The sequence below is a fragment of the Sus scrofa genome, chromosome 11, assembly GCF_000003025.6.
Source record: "Sus scrofa isolate TJ Tabasco breed Duroc chromosome 11, Sscrofa11.1, whole genome shotgun sequence".
Classification (NCBI taxonomy): domain Eukaryota; kingdom Metazoa; phylum Chordata; class Mammalia; order Artiodactyla; family Suidae; genus Sus; species Sus scrofa.
In genome coordinates this window covers 11,891,785-11,913,256 of record NC_010453.5, presented here as the reverse complement: position 1 = coordinate 11,913,256, position 21,472 = coordinate 11,891,785, and the positions used below count along the sequence as shown (strand labels likewise).

Sequence of the window (21,472 nt, the reverse complement as noted above, 5' to 3'; positions counted from 1 at the left end):
CCTACCAACCGCTTCTGAGTTGGAGAGATTCTGCCTAAGTGGGGGTCCTACCGCCCCTGTGAACACGGCCAAAGCATATCTGCCTTCTCCAGTCCCCTCCCTCCAGGTTTGCATCTGGGTTGTCTCTCTAAATCTGACCATCACAGAAGGCCCGTTTGGTGAGTTGGGGCCAGAGTGAAGGCAGGAACGTCTGTTGTCTTAGCTTGTATTTTCCCCAAATCCTGAAAACATCTAACATTCACATAGACTGTGGGGGAAATGCTTCTCCCCCAGCCCCATAGAGCTATGTTTATAGGGACTTTCTAGAGTAGAGACTGAATCAGACCTAGCCTGCTTGCTTGCTACGGGAGCTTCCAGTCATCAGAGACCTAATTAATGCTTCATCTGATTTTCTGTACTTCGGGTGGCCTTCGATCTTCCCTAGTGAGAGAAATTCCCATCCTGAAGCTCCCTCCACGTGGCCCACCTGCAGTCCTCCGGTCTCAGCCAGCTGAAGAAGGGTCTGTGTTGTCCACTAATCCCCACAGCCAAAGGGAGTGCAGTCCTCTCCATACAGGGCTGCCCAGAGTATCAGAATGGAGTCACTGGCCCCAAAGGCAGATGGCCCCAGAAAAGAGGGAGAACAGAGGGTGCTGTTGGCTCCCTCGCCAGATGCTGCGAAAAAATGTCCTTCGTGAGAGCAAGACTTTCTTTTTTGCTGCCCATTTTAGATCATCTTATTCACAGTGTTTCACAATGGTGATTTTAAGCTGACGAAGATTCTGGCATTCTCGCCGAAGTCATGAGGCCTTTGCCCTTCTCCACAGCATCTTTCACCATCATAAAATACCATTCTCATTTAAATTAATTAAAATACTTAAAATCTAAACTGTAGTGGAAAAGACAATTGAAGGCTTTTGCTTTTTTTTTTTTTTTTTTTTTTTCCTATTTTTGGCTTGGTGCTGTCATTTCTTCAGTTGGTTTTATTTTGACCTTGGGGATAGAGGAGCAGTTACTGTCGTTTTGTTTCTGTTTTCTGTTATCCAACCCAGCCTTTCAGAATTATCCTAATCCTCTAGATGACTCATGAGGCTTCACTCTTATCCTGAAGGCAAGTGACATGAGATTTATAATACTCGTAATTGTCTTTCTGACTCCATGATACCCCAAGCTATTGCTTCACTCTGATTCCACTTCTGAAAGAGAGTCCATTGTTCCTTTGTTTCTGATGCAATAAGTATCCTGATAGAATTGCAGCTTTACTATTTAAATTTAGTGTTGAGATGAGAATTGCTTGTTTGCAGTCCTTCCCATTATCTGCCGCCACCCACTTATCTGTCTGCTCTGATTCTGGGCACAGTACACATTTCCCAGCCTTTATTCACAATGGAACAGCCAGTTTAGGTCATGATATCAGATCCTGGGGTGGTAAGGAGCCCAGAGACTTGGATTCAGATGCAAATCATTTAGCCTCCTGGAGACTCAGTTTCCTTATCTGTCAAGTAAGAGGTTGGATTAATTTAGTGAGTGGTAAGAGCTCACACAGAGAGTAGCAAGAGCAGTAATGATGTGGGCCAGTATTTATTGAGCAGCTATTACATGCTTTTAAATGTGCCGGGACTAGGTGGTACCCGAAGGAGTAGGGGTGGGGAGGCAGGTGACTAAAGGAATACTCTGGATAGATTAATAATATGGTCAGAACTCAGTTCAAGAGAACCCATAGAAGCATGGCATGAGTCCACATGCTCCCCCCCACTCACACTATTTTGAAATCAAATAAAACACCTACGTTTGCTCTGATAGGACAGAGCTGCCTGATGAAAATGCCTAGTTTCTTTCTGGTAGCTGGAAAAGTGGTTGGATTGGTTCTCTTAAGCTGGTCCAGAGCCCTGGTTGGTAGTTGGAGCCATAACTAGTAATCCTGGCACCTGTGGCAAACAGCAGGCGACAAAACCCTGAAATCAACTTTTTAATTCACATCGAGGCTCGCAGATGGGTGTCAGGACCAATGTGCACCATCTGGTAGCTTTTTATTTTAACCATTCACTCCTGCTAACTGGATGCTGAGCTTTTAAAATTATTATTTTAAATTTACGTGAACTGTAAATGGTCGTGACCTGGGACAGAAAGTCCTGGACGTCCTGCCCTCCTTACAGTCCTGGTTTTGATTTAAAATGAGACATGTAGCATTGCTTTACGCAGTTTGTTTCCTGAGCAGCATTTCTCGAGCATGAGGTCCACGAAATAAAAATTAGCCAACCTGAAGCCTCGCTGGTTAAAAGACTCCAGACTGCACTGCCCGGTGCTCCCTGTCTCCAGTTCCACAGCTGTGTGTGTTCCCCATCAGGCTGCAGACCTCAGCCTGGCACACAGTGGGTCCTTGGCCAAAATGTAATTAGAGATGCACCAACAGACCAGCAGCGTTACATCCGCCCAGTGTGGTTGCTGATCACTTCCAGAAGCCCAGAGCAATGTGCAAAGGCTCGGACACACTCCCGGATTGTGTGGTCAGTCACGTGGACAGAGCCTTGCGCCGTGTGGTCGTCCTTGTCACATCTTCCAAAGACCTGTTTGGTGGGTTACAACCTCCGAGGACGCGCTCTCAGGCACTAGTCACATGGTGGTTCTCATCATGTTTTCTGATACGACTGTTACATTTGTTGCTTGCTTCCACCTTTTAATTTGTGCTGATATGTCATATGCTTAGATTTCCATTTCTTTAAAAAAAGGCCAGAGCAGCCAATGGCGGTGATGGTCGGGGTGGGTGGGCCTGGAACCAATTCCTTGTGGATACAGAGGAACCACTGTGTTTACTCTGATGTCGGAGATGCCAACTCTGCCCTTTCTGGTTGTTTTCTTGGTTCTGGTATCATGGGTAAGTGCTGGGCTGGCAGGAAGCACCTCTGACTGAGGATGGCCATTTATTTCTATTTGCAGGTTTATCGTGCATTTTGAATGGTGTGTGCCGTGACCCTCTAGTAACGTGTGGCCTTTCTTCTTTCCCCAGAATGTCGAGTGGTGAAATCCACTTCCTACACCAAAATAGCTTCCTCCTCCCGCCGGAGCACCACCAAGAGCCCAGGACCTTCCCGGCGCAGCAAATCCCCGGCATCCACCAGCTCAGGTAAAGCAGCAGAGGAGCCTCAAGCAGCTGCCTTGTTTCTGACGCATGATGAACAGAGGGTGTGTGAAGCCCGGAGCGTGAGGTTTCAACATAGTGTAGATTCCGGTTTATAATTTTAGAACATGCTAAAGTGGTGGATCAGATTTGCCAGAGTCTAGCATGTTGGCTGTAAGAAAAAGCATCAGGCTCGGAACAGCTCAGTGAAGACTCAGAAAACCCAGATTCACCCACAAATAGAAGCACACTCCCAACTTGCATCATTTCTGTTGCAAAAATTGTTTTTTAGGCCAAGGGCCCCCCACTCCAGAAATCTCTGTGAAAGCATTTATTCTACTCGGGACGGGCTGGCAAGGAGTTTGCCATTTGCATTTGCTGAATCTTTAACACATTTGTTCCTCTGGCCCCGGTGGGGCTAAAAGTGATGAGAGTGAGAGCCTGGGACAGGGTAGTGGCAGTGATCCTGTGCCAGGGTCCTGCCTGTCCCTGGGCTCTAGTGCTGGTGTTGGAGCAGGATGTGTACTCACAGGATGACCTGAACCCCGCCTTGTCCTTCTTTGGTCTTAAAACTTACTTGAATCAGGTAGTTGTTTGTTTGTTTTGTATTTTGCTTTTTTTGTGGGCTTTTTTGTCTTTTTTTTTTTTTCGTCTTTTTTAGGGCCACACCTGTAGCATATGGACGTTCCCGGGCTAGGGGTCTAATCAGAGCTATAGCCGCAGGCCTGTGCCACAACCACAGCAACACGGGATCCGATCCGCATCTGCAGCCTGTACCACAGCTCACGGCAATGCCAGATCCTTAACCACTGAGCGAGGCCAGGGATGGAACCCGCAACCTCATAGTTCCTAGTCGGATTCATTAACCACCGAGCCAGACGGGAACTCCTGTTTGTTTGTTTTGGTCTGGGCATAAGGCCTATTTCACTGCTTAAAGGAAATTTTTTTGGTTTTATTGTTTGTTTGTTTTTGTCTTTTGTCTTTTCTAGGGCTGCACCTACAGCATATGGAGGTTCCCAGGCTAGGGTCTAATCGGAGCTGCAGCTGCCGGCTTACGCCAGAGCCACAGCAACAGGGATCCGAGTTGGGTCTGCAACCTACACCACAGCTCATGGCAATGCCAGATCCTTAATCCATTGAGCGAGACCAGGGATCGAACCTGCAACTTCATGGTTCCTAATCAGGTTTGTTAACCACTGAGCCACGATGGGAACTCCCAAAAGGAATTATTTATTAAATGCTGTAAACAGCTGAATGTGAATTATTAAATAATGCATACATCAAGATGATTGTTACCTGCTTTCACGAAGGCAGAGATGCTCTTAAAATAGGGACCAAGACCCTCAGGGTCTGCATGGGGCCTTCTTGTACTTGGCAGCGTGGTTCCAGAGAGCTGAGAAAAGATCTCCAGGCTGGGGCTATAGGACCTACTATTGGCATCACTGCCCAGGTTATAACTGCCACAGTTAAAAATGGAGGTGCTGGAGTTCCTGTTGTGCCTCAGCCGTAACGAACCCGACTAGTATCCACGAGGACATGGGTTGGATCCCTGGCCTCACTCAGTGGGTTAAGGATCTGGCATTGCTGTGAGCTGCAGTGTAGTTCAGAGATGAGACTCGGATCTGGCGTTGCTGTGGCTGTGGTGCAGGCCGGTGGCTGTGGCTCCAATTTGACCTCTAGCTGGCAACTTCCATATGCTGCAGATGTGACCCTAAAAAGAGACAAAAAATAAATAAAACAGAGGTGCTATAATAAATATGTTTTTCTTAATAGACGCTAAAACTGAAACCTTCTAAAGTGAGTCTTGGAAGAAGGAACTCCGTTGCCTGGAGACCTAGACCTCCCGGCCTCCTTCGTCCTCGAGGAGTTGCCTTCCCCTTGGGGAGTTTCTGATGACTAGACAGACAGGTCTGCAAAGACCTTCTTCTTGCTCTACGGGGCACCGATGGGCTGCCACTGTGCCCTTCCCAGACACTCAGGGAATAAATCTCAGAACGCTGCTGGCCCTCACGATGCAGCTTACTTGCCTTGCCTAGTTTCAGGTAGGCTGAGAGCTCCCCCCTCAGTACGACACGGCTCACATGCGGTGGGTGCAAAATTAATATGAGGCTTTGCTAAAGGTAAGGGAATGAGACTCAGAGGTCAAAGTTCATAAGAGTCAGGGGGGAGTTTGGTAGTTTGTCATCCTAACCCCAAACTTTCTAGATTCTGGGTAAGGACAAAAACCCATTTTAACAAATATTTCAGGCAGTTCTGATTCGATAGTCTATGTCCCAGAGTTAGGCAAACGGAGGGTCAAGGAAGTGGCTCCCAGAGGGTGGTCCCTGGACCAGCAGCATCAGCATCACTGTCACCTGAGCTGGAGCCCAGCAATCTGGGTTCCCACAAACCCTCCAGGTTATCCTGGTGTTCAGCTAAGTTTAAGAAGACTGCATATAACCAAAAGAGAAATAAATATGGGAAGTCATTTGTCTCTGATACAGCTTGCTCATCTTCATCTGTTGCATGGCAGAGATGACTTCCTTTCTGCCTCCCCACTTGCCTCTGAGCAGCAGTGTCCGTCTTTAATGCTGGTACCCAAGAGCAGACTTCTAGATACCTTACATTGTGCCAATGAGCAAAGGAGAGCGCCAGATGCTAGCTCCCTTTTCTACCTCCTTATAATAATCTGCTTTCAGAGAATCATTCCCCAGGAGTAGAGAGGATTTACATCTGAAGATCTTCTCTTCTCTGCAAACTGGGGAAAGTCTCTCCCTCTGAGAGAGGTACCACCTACACACAGATGTAGGCCTTCACACAATGATGGGGTGACACTGGTGACCTGCTGCCTGTAAAACTCCCTGGGAGGCCGTAGCCTCTTCGTTCATCAACGGATGGGTTAAAACTGAGCTCCTTGGAGGATGTTCGGCCTTGACCAAAGAACATTCTTCATTTTTTTCTGACCAGACCTGGACTGTAGGATGAAATCCCATGGATCAGTAAGGGAGAAAGAGGTGATGGGCCCAGCCAGCCTCTTGTCCCTAAAATCTTGGCTATTGAGTATAATCATGGAAGGCTTTGAAGGAGAAGGAGGCACACATTAGTTGAAACATTTTCGATACCACCAAAAAACATAATCCGTATTAAAAAACAAAATTAGTCCCCAATCCAAACCCACTTTGATAGTGAAAAATTTTATTTAATCTTTCTTCTCCTCTTCCTCTTAGTACAGACCATGAATTTTAAAATATCAGACATAGTAGGGGGAGTGAGGGAAGCATCTAATGGGCGATTAGCCAAAATCTTATGTCTCTCCTATCGTGGATATTTCAAGAGAGTCTGTTGCACTATTGCTGTTAACGTTTTGTTGTTGCCCTAGTTACTGTTTTCAACAAGTTTTGTGGTTAACAGCCATAGGCAGTGCGATGCTGTCCAGTTTGGGCAGGAATTTCTTTTCTTTTTGCGTTTTATTTTCTCCCTCCAAGTTGAGGAAGGTCATGGATGGATCAGACGGTTGTGCACATGTCAAAGAACAGGCTCCTGACCAGGAGCGATTCCTGCTGTGCTGCTGCAGCTTCCACTGCAGATGCAGGGAAAGTGCCCTCCTGCTCTCCGTCTGTCTGATCCCGGCCACCCAGGTTGCATGGGGCCCGCAGGAGGACAATATGGTGTTTCGGGGGCAAAAAGGGGAGAATTTTTGCACCTCAGAAATAAATAACCTTGTAAATAGTGTAGAGCCTGTTTTATTCCAAAAAGGAAAGTTTCAGTTAAGAAAAAAAGAACCATGAATCTAATCTCAAAAAGATAATTATGAATACAGGAAATCATTTCACTTTAGAATTAATTGGTCACATAGTCACTATTCAGCATCTCTTAAGATTATATAAATCTTGTAAGTGCATTTAATTATAATCTTATAAATAAAGATGAATAGATCATTTACCAAAAGTAATTTTGGAAATTCAGAAGAGGAGATAGGCAAACGTATTAAATGTATTTGTATTTGTCACTGCCAACATTTGGAACCATTCCCTTGAGAAGTTTAAAATGGATAGGATACATTACCTCAGAAAGCAGAGATTGCTTCAGACAAGCATTTCTCTTTTCTGTTGTTTCCCTGAATCTCTTTTCCACTCTAGTTAAAACCTGGTTGATTTGACCAGCAATAACTTGGAATTTGTGGTAAGTGTGTTATGCCAGAGAGTATCATTTCCATGCAGAAAGCAGAAGCCAGATCCATTCTAAAATCAGTGTGTTCTTGAAAAAGTACCACCTCATTCAAGGTATCCTGAACTTCTAGGTCAAAATTAATGCAAGAGCATGGACCACGTTTTGGCGAATGTATGCCCTTTATGCACATGAAGTTTTCAACCTCCTGCCTTTTGCCATACACCCAAACACTGCATGCCGTAGGACCACCTCCTGGTTACATGAGAGCTCTTAATATGCATTGACTGTCTCTTGATTCTGACTTGCTGCCGAATCTTACCACCTTCCTCTGGATGATTCTAATTTAGAGAGGATTTATAGAGGAGCACTCCCCGGTCGCACAGTAGTTATGCCAGTGACCCTAAGATCACTCCCTTCCTCTGGGACCTAGGCTCACCCGAAGTGCACTGGTGTTGCCGTGTCTTTGCAGGGCCGCTGCAGCGGCTGGATGTCAGGGGGTCACCTGCCTTGCTTCCCTCCACTGAACTAGCCCAAGACTCCCGTCTCTACTCAAGTTCGTCTCTTGAAACCGTGGAAAGGAGCAGTGCGGTCTCTCTGTGTTGCATTATCTCTACATTGACTGCATCCGAATTTTTTTCCAATAGCCTGTCATTGTTTTTCATAAATCGTAGGACTGGAATGTGAATAATTTTACTTTTCCTACCCGTTGATCACCGCTGCTGGGTGACATTATGCAATCTTTGTTTTACCTCCTTACGCATTAACCTGAAGTTTGAAATGATTTCTCCTTCACTGGTTGAATTTCTGTTTCCGGTATTCATCTCCGAGCATGTTACAGAAATCCGAGCACCGTGCAACGGTAGGATTTGTAGCTTCCCGGGCTGTTCGCAGTCATGATGTCGCCTCATATTTAAATGAAACATCAGAGTTTCCGAAGAACTTTGACCTCTTTGATCCTCCCCACAACCTCCCAACAAGCAAGATGAGATAATATTCTTTATTCTGTAGTAATATAGTCCTTTTTTAATGAGGAAGGAGGGGCAGAGCCGGGGGAACTCTTGGCCCAGGTCACAGAGTTGATAGTGGCGGCTCAGAGCTGGCACATGGGGCATCCAGGGCTCCAGACTCAGCCGGCTGACTCTCCTTGATACATGTTCCTTTACCTCTGCTTATGTTAAATTTTTGATCTTTCGGAAATCACGAGTACAATACCTAGCTGAAGAGTGAAATGTACAACATCATGCACTTTGCAAGGGACGCCTGAGCCTTAGTCCCAGGCCCTGGCATCCGGGGGCGGTGGGGGTGGGGGATGATTCAGCCCCGCTTCATGATGTATGTCAGTGGTGGACAGAAACCCTCCTTTGTAAGTCAGTGTTAGAACAAGGATAAGAATCCTCAGAAAATCTCCTCTTTGTCCCTTGCTCACTCCTCTTCTTGGGGCTAGAAGAAGTTAGAGGTGATTGATGTAAGGTGTTCATTTAAATGTTCAGAAATAGCAACTTCAAGTCCGCTACTGTCAGGCACTTGCTAATAATGCAGAGACGAAAGAAATAGCCTTAACGCTCAAGAGGCACACAGGTCAAGCCCCCTAAATAATTTATAGATAACATAATTCACATAGCAGTTGATTTAGTGTCTGTCTTTGTAACAGCAAGGGTCCAAAGAGGGTAAATGGAGCTAGAAAAGAAAAGAAAAAAAAAAAAACCCTGAAGTCTTGATAATACTTGAAGAAGGATCCCCAAACAATTGTGTGCTGAGACTTTGAAGGCAGTATCACTAAGAAATGGGAAAATGAGTTTTAGTTCCTTCAAGAAGCAGAAATATATAAAGAGCATCATAAAGAGAGTTTAATATGGGTTGAATCTTTATTCATGTCTGTCTTTGGAACCCAGACATCTCATAAAATGTATAAGTTAAAAGGAATTTCTTTTCAATAAATTCCTTTATCTGCACAGGGAAGTTGTAACAAAGTAGCTTCCCAAATAAGAGTATTCTATGCCCTCATTCAATTTCAATAAGAAAGGATAAAGTTTAGTTGTGCTTTATATGGCTTTCTTAATTTTAAAAGTATAAGAAAACCGCAGTTACCCATCTTGAGTTTTCTTTGCTACAATCCTCCTTGAAAACTTAGAGATTTCAAAATTTTTACCTCTTCTTGGATTCCTTAGAAGAATTTTGGGTTTTAGAATTTTATTCCCATTTAGATGGGTGGCCAGTTTTTTTCACTCTTTGGAATCTCTGTCTAGACAAGCCATGACAAACATAACTGAATTCCCAGTGAGTGCCTTTCAATCATTAATTCAGATGTGAGCTGATGCACTTTCTTGCCATCTAGAAGCTTACAGTCTAAGGCAGAAACACTCATGGCAACAACCATGCATTCATTCAATATGCATTGAGAACCCACCACGGGCCAGTGGTGCGAGAAATGCAAGAGTGAGCATTTGAAAGAGGGAAAAGCTGGATGCCTTAGTTCATGATTTTCTACCATGATGGACACATCAGTTTGTATTTCCCAAGCTCACAACGTACTTGTATATGTCTTTGGAAGTCCTGAGGTCTTTTTATTTATGCTAGTTAAATTTTACTTCATACAGTTATATAAAAATATTTTATGCACCATATGCAGATGAGAATCAGAGCTGGGACAATGAAGAGACTGTTAGTCAGCTTACGGGTCCAGTTTGTCAGTTTTTAAAATTTATATCCAGCACCTTCAAAGGCAGATTTCTAGCTATTAATTTTTAGCTCAGTCTTTTTCTTTTAGGGTAGAGATTTCAGTCCTATGCATTCTGTAGGTCTTTTCTGCTTTGGCGTGTTGGAAACAAAATGCACCAAGAAAGTCAAGAAGGCTGATGATTCATGCCCTGTGTATTTAGAAATTTTTGCTGTCTATAAAGCTGAATCCGCCTTCCATCTGCTTTCCCTACACCCATCAACTCCCCCTAGTGCTCGCCCTCAGCAGGTGTTTCCAGAGATACTCTTTATAGTTTTAAAACATTATCCTGACCCACTCTCTTTGTGGAGGCAGCTCCCTACATCAACTGCTTTTATAAGCACCTCACCGTTAATGCCCTTTGTTAATTAAGTAAATATTTCTTGAGCGTCAGCTGTGTTCCAGGCATGTATTAGGTTGTAAGGATACAGAGATGATTATAGCACAGTTCTCGTCTTCAAGTTGGGAGACACACACATATACCACTTACCGTAGTAGGGTAGCAATTGTGCCGTCACAGCGCCGAAAAAGAAGGGGCTAACTCTCCTTGATAGAGCTGGAGAAAAAGACTTACAAATTGGGACTTGAAGGATCCTGCCAGGATAAGAAGGTTCAGGAGGACGTCACCACCTAAGAAAGCAGTGAGAGTTAAGGCACCAAGGCACGGAAGTATACGGCCTATTTAAGGAGCAGCTGCTGGTCCAATAAAAATGAATGACGGAATTCCGGCAAAGGGCAGAGACAGTGGCAGGTCAGTTGGTTACGGGGAGATTGCACAGGGCCATATAGGTGTGATTTTGTTGTAGGTGTTAGTAAGGTCGTGCTTTGATTTTTATTTGAATTTTAGATACAGTGGTACTGTGGTAGAGAGGGTGGCTACCCATCAAGGGCCAAGGGCCAGGAAAGCACCATGAGGCTGCTCTAGTCATCCTGGAAAGAAATTGTCGGGAGAGAGCTTAATCAACAATGTTTAAAATGGGAGAGACGTCAGGAGTTCATATTGGGGCACAGTGGGTTACAAACCCAGCTAGTATCCATGAGGATGCAGGTTCAATCCCTGGCCCTGCTTGGTGGGTTAAAGGATCCGGCATTGCCATGAACTTCAGTGTAGGTCCAAGATGTGGCTTGGATCTGGCATTGCCGTGGCTGTGGCGAAGGCCAGCCGCTGCAGCTCCGATTCCACCCCTAGCCTGGAAACCTCCGGTGCGGCCCTAAAAAAAATGAAATAAAATGGGGGAAACTTCTAAAGGGAAATAAAACCAGGAATTTAAGTGGATATGAGACCAAAGAAAGAGGGAGAGGGATCAGAGATGAGGAGCGGGTTTACCAGCCGAGGAGGAGAGGTAGAGAACGGGTCTGTTTCCGACACGTCCAATGGGAGACACCTGGAAACACCAGTAGGCAAATAGTAACCGTGTGTAGGTCAGATCTGAGCTGACGATAGAGATTTGGTAGCCTGGCACATAGAAGGGATTTCATAGCCTTTTTTTTTTTTTTTTTTTTGCTTTTTCAGGCTGCACCCAGGGCAGGACGTATGGAAGCTCCCAGGCTAGAGGTCCAATCAGAGCTGCACCTTCCTGCCTACGCCACAACCACAGCCACGCCAGATCCTTGAACCCACTGAGTGGGGCCAGGGATGGAACCTGCATCCGCATGGATACTAGTTGGGTTTACAACCCCCTGAGCCACAGTGGGAACTCTTGAAGTGATTTAAATAATACAAGTATAAGATGCCTCTCCTTTCAACCCAAGGAGAGATTTGTAAGGAGAGGATGAAAATGGAACCGCGGGAAACAGCTGCAATTTTAAGAGCGCATCCGAAGAGGCAAGCCAGCAGTGAGAGTGCGGTAACAGAAGTCAGAGGGGCAGATGTTCAAGACGAGGGAAAGGCTAGAAATGTCAAGAGGGCAGGTAGGGTGAGACCTGGAGGGAGGCCAGAGGGTTTGGCAGCAGGGACACCGCTGGTCACTGGTCACCTGTGGAAGATCCGTTTCTGCTGCCATGCTGTCCCAGCCTCCTCACCGCTGCCCCAGGCTGACTCCCGAGCTTGATGCTGTACTTGGCGCGGGCGGGGGGGGCGCACAGCCCATCCATCCTGACCCTTGGCGCCCTTAAGCACCTGATTCCCTCATAATAACCACAGCCTGCTCTGGGATCCCAGCTGATGTGTTTTCATAATTTTCAGTCAGAGGACTCTGGATGATTCTCTTGTGTGGTTGACTTAGAGATCTTTGTCCTTTTATGCTGAAATCGTCTTTGACTCCTTTTTCCCCTCCTCTTCCACATTTAGTTTGTCACGGTCTCTCGGGCTCCTGCCTTGTGCTGCTGGTCTAGGACCCGGGCTGCGGAAAGCGCTTGCCGGCTGCCCTTGGGCTCTGCTGCTTGCGTCTGCCCTGCACGCTGGCGTCAGACCTGTGGCTTTTTCCTTGGCATCTGCTAAATGGTCTGAACTCTTGTTTTCTGAGGAAGAACGGTCTCACTTTGGCCACGGTCTTCCTTTGCAGCCGGATCTGCCGTGGCGCCTCTGGACTTGGGCTCCAGCCTGTAAACCAGTTTAATTTCCGCCCGAGGCCCCTTGGGCTTTTCCACTTTGTCATGTATTCCTGTCACTTTCTAGAAGCCGTCCTCGGTCACTTCCGATCAAAAGCGCACAGCCCTGTTTGGCCCAGCTGCCTTCTGTGAGGGTCCTTCCTCTCTCTCGCATCCTGTGGCAGAGGATTTGGATCCTGGTCTACAGGTGACACGCGGTAGGACCCTACCAAGGCGTAAGGTTCCTGAGGACAGGCGTTCTGGACACTTGCTAGAGTGCCTTCACGTTCGTGGGGACTGCTGGGTCAGTGCTGACCGGAGGAGTGAATAGAGGAACAGTAGGAGCTTTTCACGTTGTCTAGATTTCTTGGGGTTCCAGGGTCTTTTGGTAAATATTTACAAAGAATTAAATCAGGAGTTCTCGTTGTGGCTCCATGGGTTAAGAACCCAACACAGTGTCTGTGAGGATGCAGGTTCAATCCCTGACCCACTCAGTGGGTTAAGGATCTGGCATTGCTGTGGCTCCAATTCAACCCCTAGTCCAGGAACCTCCATATGCCGCAAGTGCAGCTTAAAAAAAATAATAATAATTCATAGAGTCACGTTGTTTTCTCTATCCCCACTGTTTCTGTTGACCTCTTCACTTGCCGTTATTCTCAGTAGATAAGAGAGTCTCTGTGCATTGGACCCACTGTCTCGATTTAAGAGAACGCAGGCGAATGGAGAGAAATCAGGGCTCTGCCATCCGCATAAGATGAGCACCTGTGAAGATTAGGAAATTAGGAAAAATGAGGGGAAAAAAAACCCATGTTTTTCTCAAGTTTCCCCACTCATTAGATACTTGGCTACCTTCTCTTTGCCTCATTTGACTTCATTTGCTTTTTCTTTTTTCTCGTCTTCTCAGTAGGGTGGCAGGCAGTGGGCAAGGGCTGGGAAAGCTTATTTTAGGGTAGCTCCAGCCTCCTCAGTGATCAGGGAGGGAGGGAAAGTCTAGGGCAAGCGGCCAGATCTCCCGGGCAGCAGGCCTGCCTCACCACCCCCTGAGCACACAGACGATGGACCCACATACATGCAGACACACCCTCCCCTCACTCCTGCACATGCAGCGCCGTGAAGAATTGAGCCGCCTTGAGTGCAGAAAGAAGATAGGGAGATGCAAGGTGGATTTTCACATCCAGAAGGTTAGTCAGTCTTATGTGGAGATTGTACCAATCTGGACCAGCTTGAGGCATGTCAACATGTAGTTTTCACTTGCTGTCTGAGCCTTTTATGAATGACGCTGTAATGGGGAGAAAGCCTGAGGTTCCCAAAGCGCTTGCTACGTTAACATATGCATGAGATGCAAGTCGTATTGAAAAGAGCAGTGGATTAGAACATGTAAGCCACATAGGGCCCGATTCGAGAATTTCTTTTTTAGTGACTTTCATGTTCAGTTATAAGTTAGGGGACACTGGGACCAGTGGACAGCGTCAGGCACATGGTCAGCGAACACTGCAGACTGACTGGTTGATTGTGGAACCCTGAATTCAACAGTAGGATCATGGATCTGAAACGACGAAGGAAAAGTCGAGGCCAGGCCGTCCATGAAGAGTAAGGTGCTGTGATGCACGCAGGCTGTGGTGTCTCCAACAGGCTTAGGTTCCCTGGAGAGGCCCGGGGTCTAAAGACGGCTGGAGTCATCCCCGCAGGTTTCTTCCACAGCTCTTTGGTGGCCAGTCATGTCATTGATTGTCACAGGGTCTGCAAACAATCTGACCTGAAGCTGAGCGCTTCTCATTCGGGGGTAACAAGCAGAACAAAGGGTACGGGAAATGCACCCAGACAGATCTGAGCAAAGGAACCCAGGGCTTTGGAGCTGATGAGTACTTTCAGATATGAATGACTGCTCATGGAAAGAGCTGATGCTTAGACCTGCTTGGCCCTTTAGAAACAACACAGTAAGTTGCATTTTCCCCATTCAAAATAAAGAATTGTTTAATAAAGGCCTCTGTAAAGTAACGCCATTAGTTAGTTGAATTTTAATGAGTTCTATTAAATAAGTGACAGAACCCTTTTTACTGGCACACAGGGACTTCCGGTATTACGGTTAAAAAAACCAACTGAACTCAATATATGTGTCAGACTTACTTATGAAATAAAATTACTTATTCCAGCGGTGAGCCAGCCATGAGGTGTGTGATGTTTTGTGGGGATCAAGAACCATCTTAAGAAGTTGCCTGAGCTTTTTAGGTGTCCAAAAGGAAGAGGCTGAACAGAGTCCTGACCTTAAGAATACGGGTCGTTCCAACTCAAAGCAAATTGTGTTCCAAAAATGTGTGATTGTAAATGACTTGTTTGGCACTTGGACTTCATTTCTCCAGGGAAATGGCAACGCAAGTAGAGGCCCTGAGCTTAGTGGCTTTAAATAAAGGAAGTGGTTTCAAGTGTCCCAGTGAGAGAGTAAGCTATGCCTCCTTCGCTCTGCAGACAGAGCCCTGGACACGCCCTGTGGTGCCAGGACAGGCCACTCATGGGAAACATGGGCAGTTCTTTGAGACATGAACAAGATCCAGTTCTAGCTCTGCCACCTTTGAGCTGTTTGTATGTGGGCAAGTTTCTTCTCTGAACCTTGGTTTCCTCAACTCAAGCAGGAAAAAGGACACCAACCTAAAATGCATTTTTTTTTCTTTTTCTTTTTTGCAGGTTAAGTATGTTGAGGTACATACAGTGCAGAATTGAAGTCACCTAAGATACTTCCATTCAATATGTGCAAACTCTGTTCTTGCAAACTTGCTCCCCCTCTGGCCCTAATCCTCTTCCGCCATCACTTACCACGTCCTGTAGTTTTTACCTCATAAATCTCTCTGGAATCTTAATTTTCTCCACCTCCACTGCACCACCTGAGATTGAGCCACACCATCTCTCTGACCACAGGACCTTTGGACATGCCACACTCGCCTACGTGGACCTCCTCCCAAAGGATGTCCCTGGTCCATTATTGTTCCCCTCTAAGGGTAAAGCTTTTTAAAATGACCCCCCTGGCTCCTGCTTAAAATTATTCAATAGCCTCTTACTGTCCTTTTTTAAAAAATATTTTCATATTTTCTCCTATAGTTGATTTACAGTGTTCTGTCAACTTCAACTCTACAGCCAAGTGAGCCACTCATATATGTGTGTGTGTGTGTATGTATGTACACATTCATTTTCGCACATTATCCTCCATCATGTTCCATCACAAGTGACTAATACAGTTCCCTGTGCTCTGCAGCAGCATCTCATTGATTGCTTATCCACTGCAAATGCAATAGTTTACATCTACTAACCCCAAACTCCCAGTCCGCCCCACTCCCTCCCCCTCCCCTTGGCAACCACGTGTCTGTCCTCCAAGGCCGTGAGTTTCTTTTCTGTAGATGGGTTCATTTGTGCCGTATATTAGATTCCAGATATAGGTGATATCTGTTGATGGACATTTAGGTTGTTGCCATGTCTTGGCTATTGTGAGTAGTGCCTCAGTGAACATACAGGAGCATGTATCTTTTTCAGAGAAGGTTTTGTCCGGATATATGCCCAGGAGTGGGATTTATTGTGCTTTGATGAAAATAAAACTCCTTAATTTGAATTTCAAAACCCTGCCTTATACGACCCCTGCCTCTTCCACCCGCCTTCATAAGGTCCTTCCCTCCAGCTCCCATGCTAACAAATGAGGTCCCTTCGGAGATGGCACGTGCTCCCTCTTCCCTGCCCAGCCATGAAACAGGCGGTCCTGTGCCTTGGAGCCCTTGCCCTCATTGCACCCTGTCGTCCCTCCCCTGGCCAACTCCCTCTGGCACTTAGGATCTGGCTTCTTCACCAGGTGCTCTCTCTGTGGGGCAAGGGCCAGGTCGTTAGATTCCAAAAGTGATGACACGAGGTATGTTCCCCTTCAGAGTACTTTGTTGTGATTATTTGTTGAGTCATCTCATTTCCCTGAAGGTCGGAAGGCGGGTGGTAAAGAGGTCAGAGCTTGCAGGCTGCACTCTGTGGCCACTGGTCAAGTTGCTTACTATGTCTTTATGCCTCCTAGTTTGTAAAATAATATTGCTTCAGAGAGTTATTGTGAGCGTTAAATGAGATAGAACGTGTCTGCATATAACTGCATATATATATATATGAAGAAAACAAGTCTTCAGTAAATTGAGATGTCTGCATAATGAGTACTTCGTAAATGCAAGCAACTTTTTTTGTTGGTTTGTTTTGCTTTTTTAAGCTAAGTATTCCTGAGGCTGTTTTTCTGGGAGTGCGCTTTTTTTCCTTATATTCCATTGGCTTGGTAAGATTCGAGTCACAAAAGTTTTTTTTAAAAACATGTGAATTCCGTGTGTGCTTTCTCATTTGCTCATTTTCTCCCCGTCTGCGTAGCCTGTAGGGGTGATATAAAGACGTAAGGTGATGTAGAAAATGGGCAAAGAGACCATGACCTTCACAAAGCCTGTTTTCCAGTCTGCCTGGCGGATCTCTTGCCCTAGTGGCTGTGAATTCTGCCTCGGCCCCCAGTTCTTTAGTCCTGCCTGTTTCAGAGCCTTCCTGTTGGGGGCCACTGACCGGGAAGTCAGGTTCATTCAAAGGACAGGACCACAGTCCGCGAGCAAATTAAAGCATTCTCAGTGCTTCCGACGCCAGTCTGCCCAAAAAATCGTTGTTGTTGTGTGTGTTTTAGGAGTCACAAATGCATTTCAGAGACAGAGTACACATTAGTGCAGCATGAGTCCTGTGACATTTGCTGAAGGTCTCTGGAGACGTCGACACTAGGAGCGTCCCACTTCCGTGGGCCCAAGGGTTTGGGGCAAACATTGTGTGTGAAAACTCAATAAACATGCCCCTTGCTGGGGATCTTATTCCCTGGGAGTCACCGGCTTTAGAGGAGGCATTGTCATTTTGATGTGCAGATGAGTCACTGGGTCTCCGGCCCCCAGCGGCACTTCATTGTGAGTCAGTGCCAAGTGCTGGAAGGGGCTCGGCTTCCGGGAGTCAGCGGTGGGCTGGGGGGCGCGGTGGTTCCGCGTTGGCATGAGGCTTAATTGACACCTTTGATGTAGCCTAAGACAGAACCCGCGCCTCCCACTGCTGCTCGGAAGACGTCAGCCTTACGCAGGAGAGGCATCTGCTGATGAGCCCTGCGTCTCGTTCAGCCGGCTCTGGGACCAGCCCTCGGCATCCTTATCTGAGCCGCCGGCGCTTCCTCCGCTTCCCGCGCGTGCTGGGCTTAGTGCTGAGGAGGGAGTGCGCCTCCGGCTCCTGTCAGGTTAGACGCTGAGGCTGTGTCCATGTTAGAGCTCATCGAAGGTAAGTGAGAGGCGCCGCCGCGCTCCCTCGTGGCGCCGTTGCTTCGGCAGCCCGGGAAGGAGTGTGTCTCTGTGCTAATAATCCTGCTTCACGGGCTGTGGATCTCAAACTTGTAAAAATGTTGGCATTTTTACAGGGAAGACAGTGGCGACCCGATCTGTCGTTAGAGAGTCATATGCCTTTAAGTGTTTCATCAGTTCTTAGCGGGGCTGCTACTCAGAACAGTCTGGCTTCCGTGAGTTCTGGGGCTTGGATCCAGTGAGGGCTGATGCTGTGTGAGAGTCGGGAGAGTCCAGTCGATTCCAGTGATTTAAACCTGTTGTAAAGCAGCTTTTCTTTTCAACAGCAGTAAAGACGGAGGAGTTCCTGAGCGACTGTGCCAGTTACTCTGTGCTCCTGGAGGCAGGTGCTTTCGAGCTAGGCTGGGGGGGTGTACAGGGCAGAAGGGGATGTCAGAACTTCTACAAGTGAGTTCTTTATGCCACAAAAACTGTGATCTGTTTTTAACAAGCCTCTGGGACAGTCACCTGTGAGCTGTGCTCACATTGAATCCCACTGGGTCGTCCCGGGAGGCTGACCTAGAGAATGACGCGTGAATCCCGTTGAGAGTGTCACTGCGCCTCCACCATGTGCCTGAAATCTCTGCACACAGTTGAAAGCATCGTTAATACATTCACCTGGATAGTTGTGAAAAGGACATTTATTTCTTTATTTTTAATGTAACCTGCTGCTATATTCGACACAGGATGAACGAAACAGTGAAATGTCTGAAGATGGTACCTCCCCGAAGCTTTTGCTTTTTTAGGACTAGAGATAAAAAAGGTGTCTGGAATCGTAGCCAGTGCCCCTCGTTGTTTGTTGCTCTGAGAAGATGATTTGTCATGAGAGTTCTTCATTAAGCCATTTTTTTTTCTCTCTGATTTTCTGTACTTCTAGTTAATGGGACCCCCGGTAGTCAGCTTTCAACTCCGAGATCGGGCAAGTCTCCGAGCCCATCACCCACCAGCCCGGGAAGCCTGCGGAAGCAGAGGGTAAGGAAATAAGCAAGCTCCTTGTTTAAGACCTGTCCCCATGTCAGTGCGCGTGGCCCAGGTGCCAGAAAATCGCCTTCTTGTAATAGTGCTGCTTGTCTCTGAGGAGGAACCAGGCGAGGGCAGGAGGTGCCTTCAGGTCACTTAGTGGTGGCTGTGGCTTCTCTTCGATGGGGCTCGGGCTGTTCATTTCCCTGTACACCTGTCCAGATCTGAATTCCAAGAAGAGTAGACAGGTGCTGCTTTGCTTTTAAATACACTACTCTTTTTGTCCTGAATGCACGGAGATTTTAATGGCAGTGGTTTGTAAGCTTCTTGAGCTGTAATGAGTTGCATTAGACATCATCACTAATCATCAGCCTTCTTAAGAAGAGAGAGGAAAAGTGCCTGGGTTTGCAGAGCTGGGCGGGCCCTGGTGGGAGTTGCTTTATGGCAAAGGGTGGTGGTCCAGGGCGGCTGGGCATCTGTGGTGCAAGGATGGGTACCTGTGGCCTCTGTTTTTGTGTGAGGGAAACCCACACTGAGCTCCCTCTCTTTCATCACAACCTGCATTTATCTGCTAGCTTGGGAGAAGCTGGTCAAGTGTGGAGACTAAAGTCAAAATATGACTGGCCACAGCATTCGCATCTCCGTGCTAAGTAAGGGGGTGGGAGTTAGTTGTTCATTCCGGATGGAAGAAGCGCTGTTCCTATCCTCTCACGACCTGGACTGTTTGTCTTTTCCGACCATACCAGGGCAGGAATAGAAGGAGTGGGAAGGGGAGACCGGGGAAGGTGCGGCGGGGGAAGCAGGAGGCCTCTCATTGTCCTGATTTCGCAGGCAAGGCTGGGAGGCGGCCTGCTCTTGGCTGGTTGAGGATGCTCCTTCCTGGATGTTTTCGTAAGCCAGAGGCTCCAGGGCAGCTCTTGAACTCAAAGACTGGATTCTTGAGTTTAGTTTCTTACATGACATGCTTTAAAAGGAGACTTCCACGTCCCATGCATTTGATCTGCATCCAAGACAGAAGCTCCTCCTCCCGAGCCTCCTGCCAGGGGTGTGTGCACACGCCCTCCACGGGGGTGGGGGGGGACCCCAGTTGGTCCCCAGTCGGTCCCACTCGGTCCCCACTCGGTCCCCAGTCCCTTTGAGGCCTGGCCCACCAAAGAGCAGGTGGTATTGTCCTGCTCCACGACCCTCCTGGCATCAGGTTGAGCTTGTTCTATCACTGGATGCGGCCTGCAGCTTGGCACCTCCACAGAACGGCTGTGTTATCTTAGATAAGTCTGTTATCCTCACCAGGCCTCAGTGAAAACAAAACAGAGTGGGCTCTTTGCAGACAGAAAACCCAATAATTCTGTTCCAGTTCTCTCTGAGTGTTTTCAGTACGGTTTCGTCTTGGCCACAGTCTAATGTGGCGTTTTTTAAAGTACAGGAATCATTAGGGAACTTCAGAAAGCACTGGCCAAATTCATTTGATCGCCTAATGTCTCTGGTTGAGTGGGGAAGGGGAGGTGGGCGATTCTTCTCCGGCGAGGCCCCTATCTCGAGGGGCAGCTGTTGGAAACGGGACAGATACAGGGCCTCCTGGCACAGAACAGGCTCTCTTTGGAAGTGTATACTTTGGAGGGGACACCTGGCGTGGAAATCCCTCTTCGTCCTTTGGGGTGACAAATTAGACTCAGGGTTCCGTTCATGCTCGGCTGTCAGGGTTGGAGAGGTCGAGACCCTCTGCCACAGATCGCGGCTCCCCTCCTGCTGCTCATCCTGGGGATGGGAAGCCCTCAGCTCCCCTGTCCCTTGGTTGGCAGAGCGAGTTAGAGTTGGCTTCTCCTGCCCTCTGCATTCTCTGGTCCCTGTGACTTTGTCCACCCGAGGCAGAACATGTCCATCCCGCTCCCCGCAGCTGAGTGGCCCTGGTTTCTCTAATTACCAGTGCCAGCCGTCAGGAAACCATTCTAAGCATGGTTCTCTTACGGGTTCCTCACTGTGTCATTTCAGTAAACTGCTAATGCAAGCCCCGTACTTGAGAGGGGGAAAGAATCCCGTTTTAAGGAGATGAAAGGTTCATCATCATCTGAAAACATTCATTAAGCACATGTGAGCAGAGCAGCAGATAATTTAGAGATGGTTCGGTTGCCAGGCTTTTGGATTTATGCCATAAATGAACATCCTGCACCCATGTACCATGTCAGTGCATAGAAACATCCCCAGCTGCTTCAGTGAGAGGAGCTTTCATGTTGGTGTGGAGGCAACTGCAGTTAAAATGAGCCTAGAATGTCCCTAAAAACTGATCCTGTTTCAAATTTGGTTAATATTCTTCGCAAATGGTTGGCTGTACTCCTATGCAGGAAATACTGAAATAAGTGAGAGATGGCAAGTGCTAAAAGAAGACACTTCAAAGAATAAATTAACTCTTTTTATTGCAAATTGGAAAACAGTAGCTACTTCTATTTTTCCTTCTGTGTTGCCTAGCAACATGGCCAGGAAAATGAGTTGGCTGCCTCCCCCAACATGCGCTCTCGCATGCGTGCACACACACCACACACTGTCACACTCACACACACGCTCTCACTTCCTACCTCATTTTAGAACTCAGGCATGTAAGTTGCTTTTTTAATTGAGGAATATTGGGACATTTGACCACTTTCTGTACAAATAAGAAAATCTGTT

General features: G+C 47.1%; 1 protein-coding gene across 8 annotated transcripts in view; it reads left to right on the top strand.

Moving 5' to 3' along the window:
• The window catches only part of DCLK1 (doublecortin like kinase 1), a 343,828-nt gene that overhangs the window by 245,829 nt on the left and 76,527 nt on the right, over window positions 1-21,472 (top strand). For 5 of the 8 annotated variants that reach the window (XM_021065211.1, XM_021065210.1, XM_021065208.1 and 2 more), the window contains exons 5-6: window positions 2,987-3,103; window positions 18,729-18,823. In XM_021065211.1, coding sequence (XP_020920870.1) covers window positions 2,987-3,103; window positions 18,729-18,823 — 212 coding nt within the window. Of the gene's footprint in view, window positions 1-2,986; window positions 3,104-16,776; window positions 17,793-18,728; window positions 18,824-21,472 lie in introns of those variants that run through there. The other 3 variants (XM_021065214.1, XM_021065213.1, XM_021065212.1) reach the window with 3 other exon arrangements.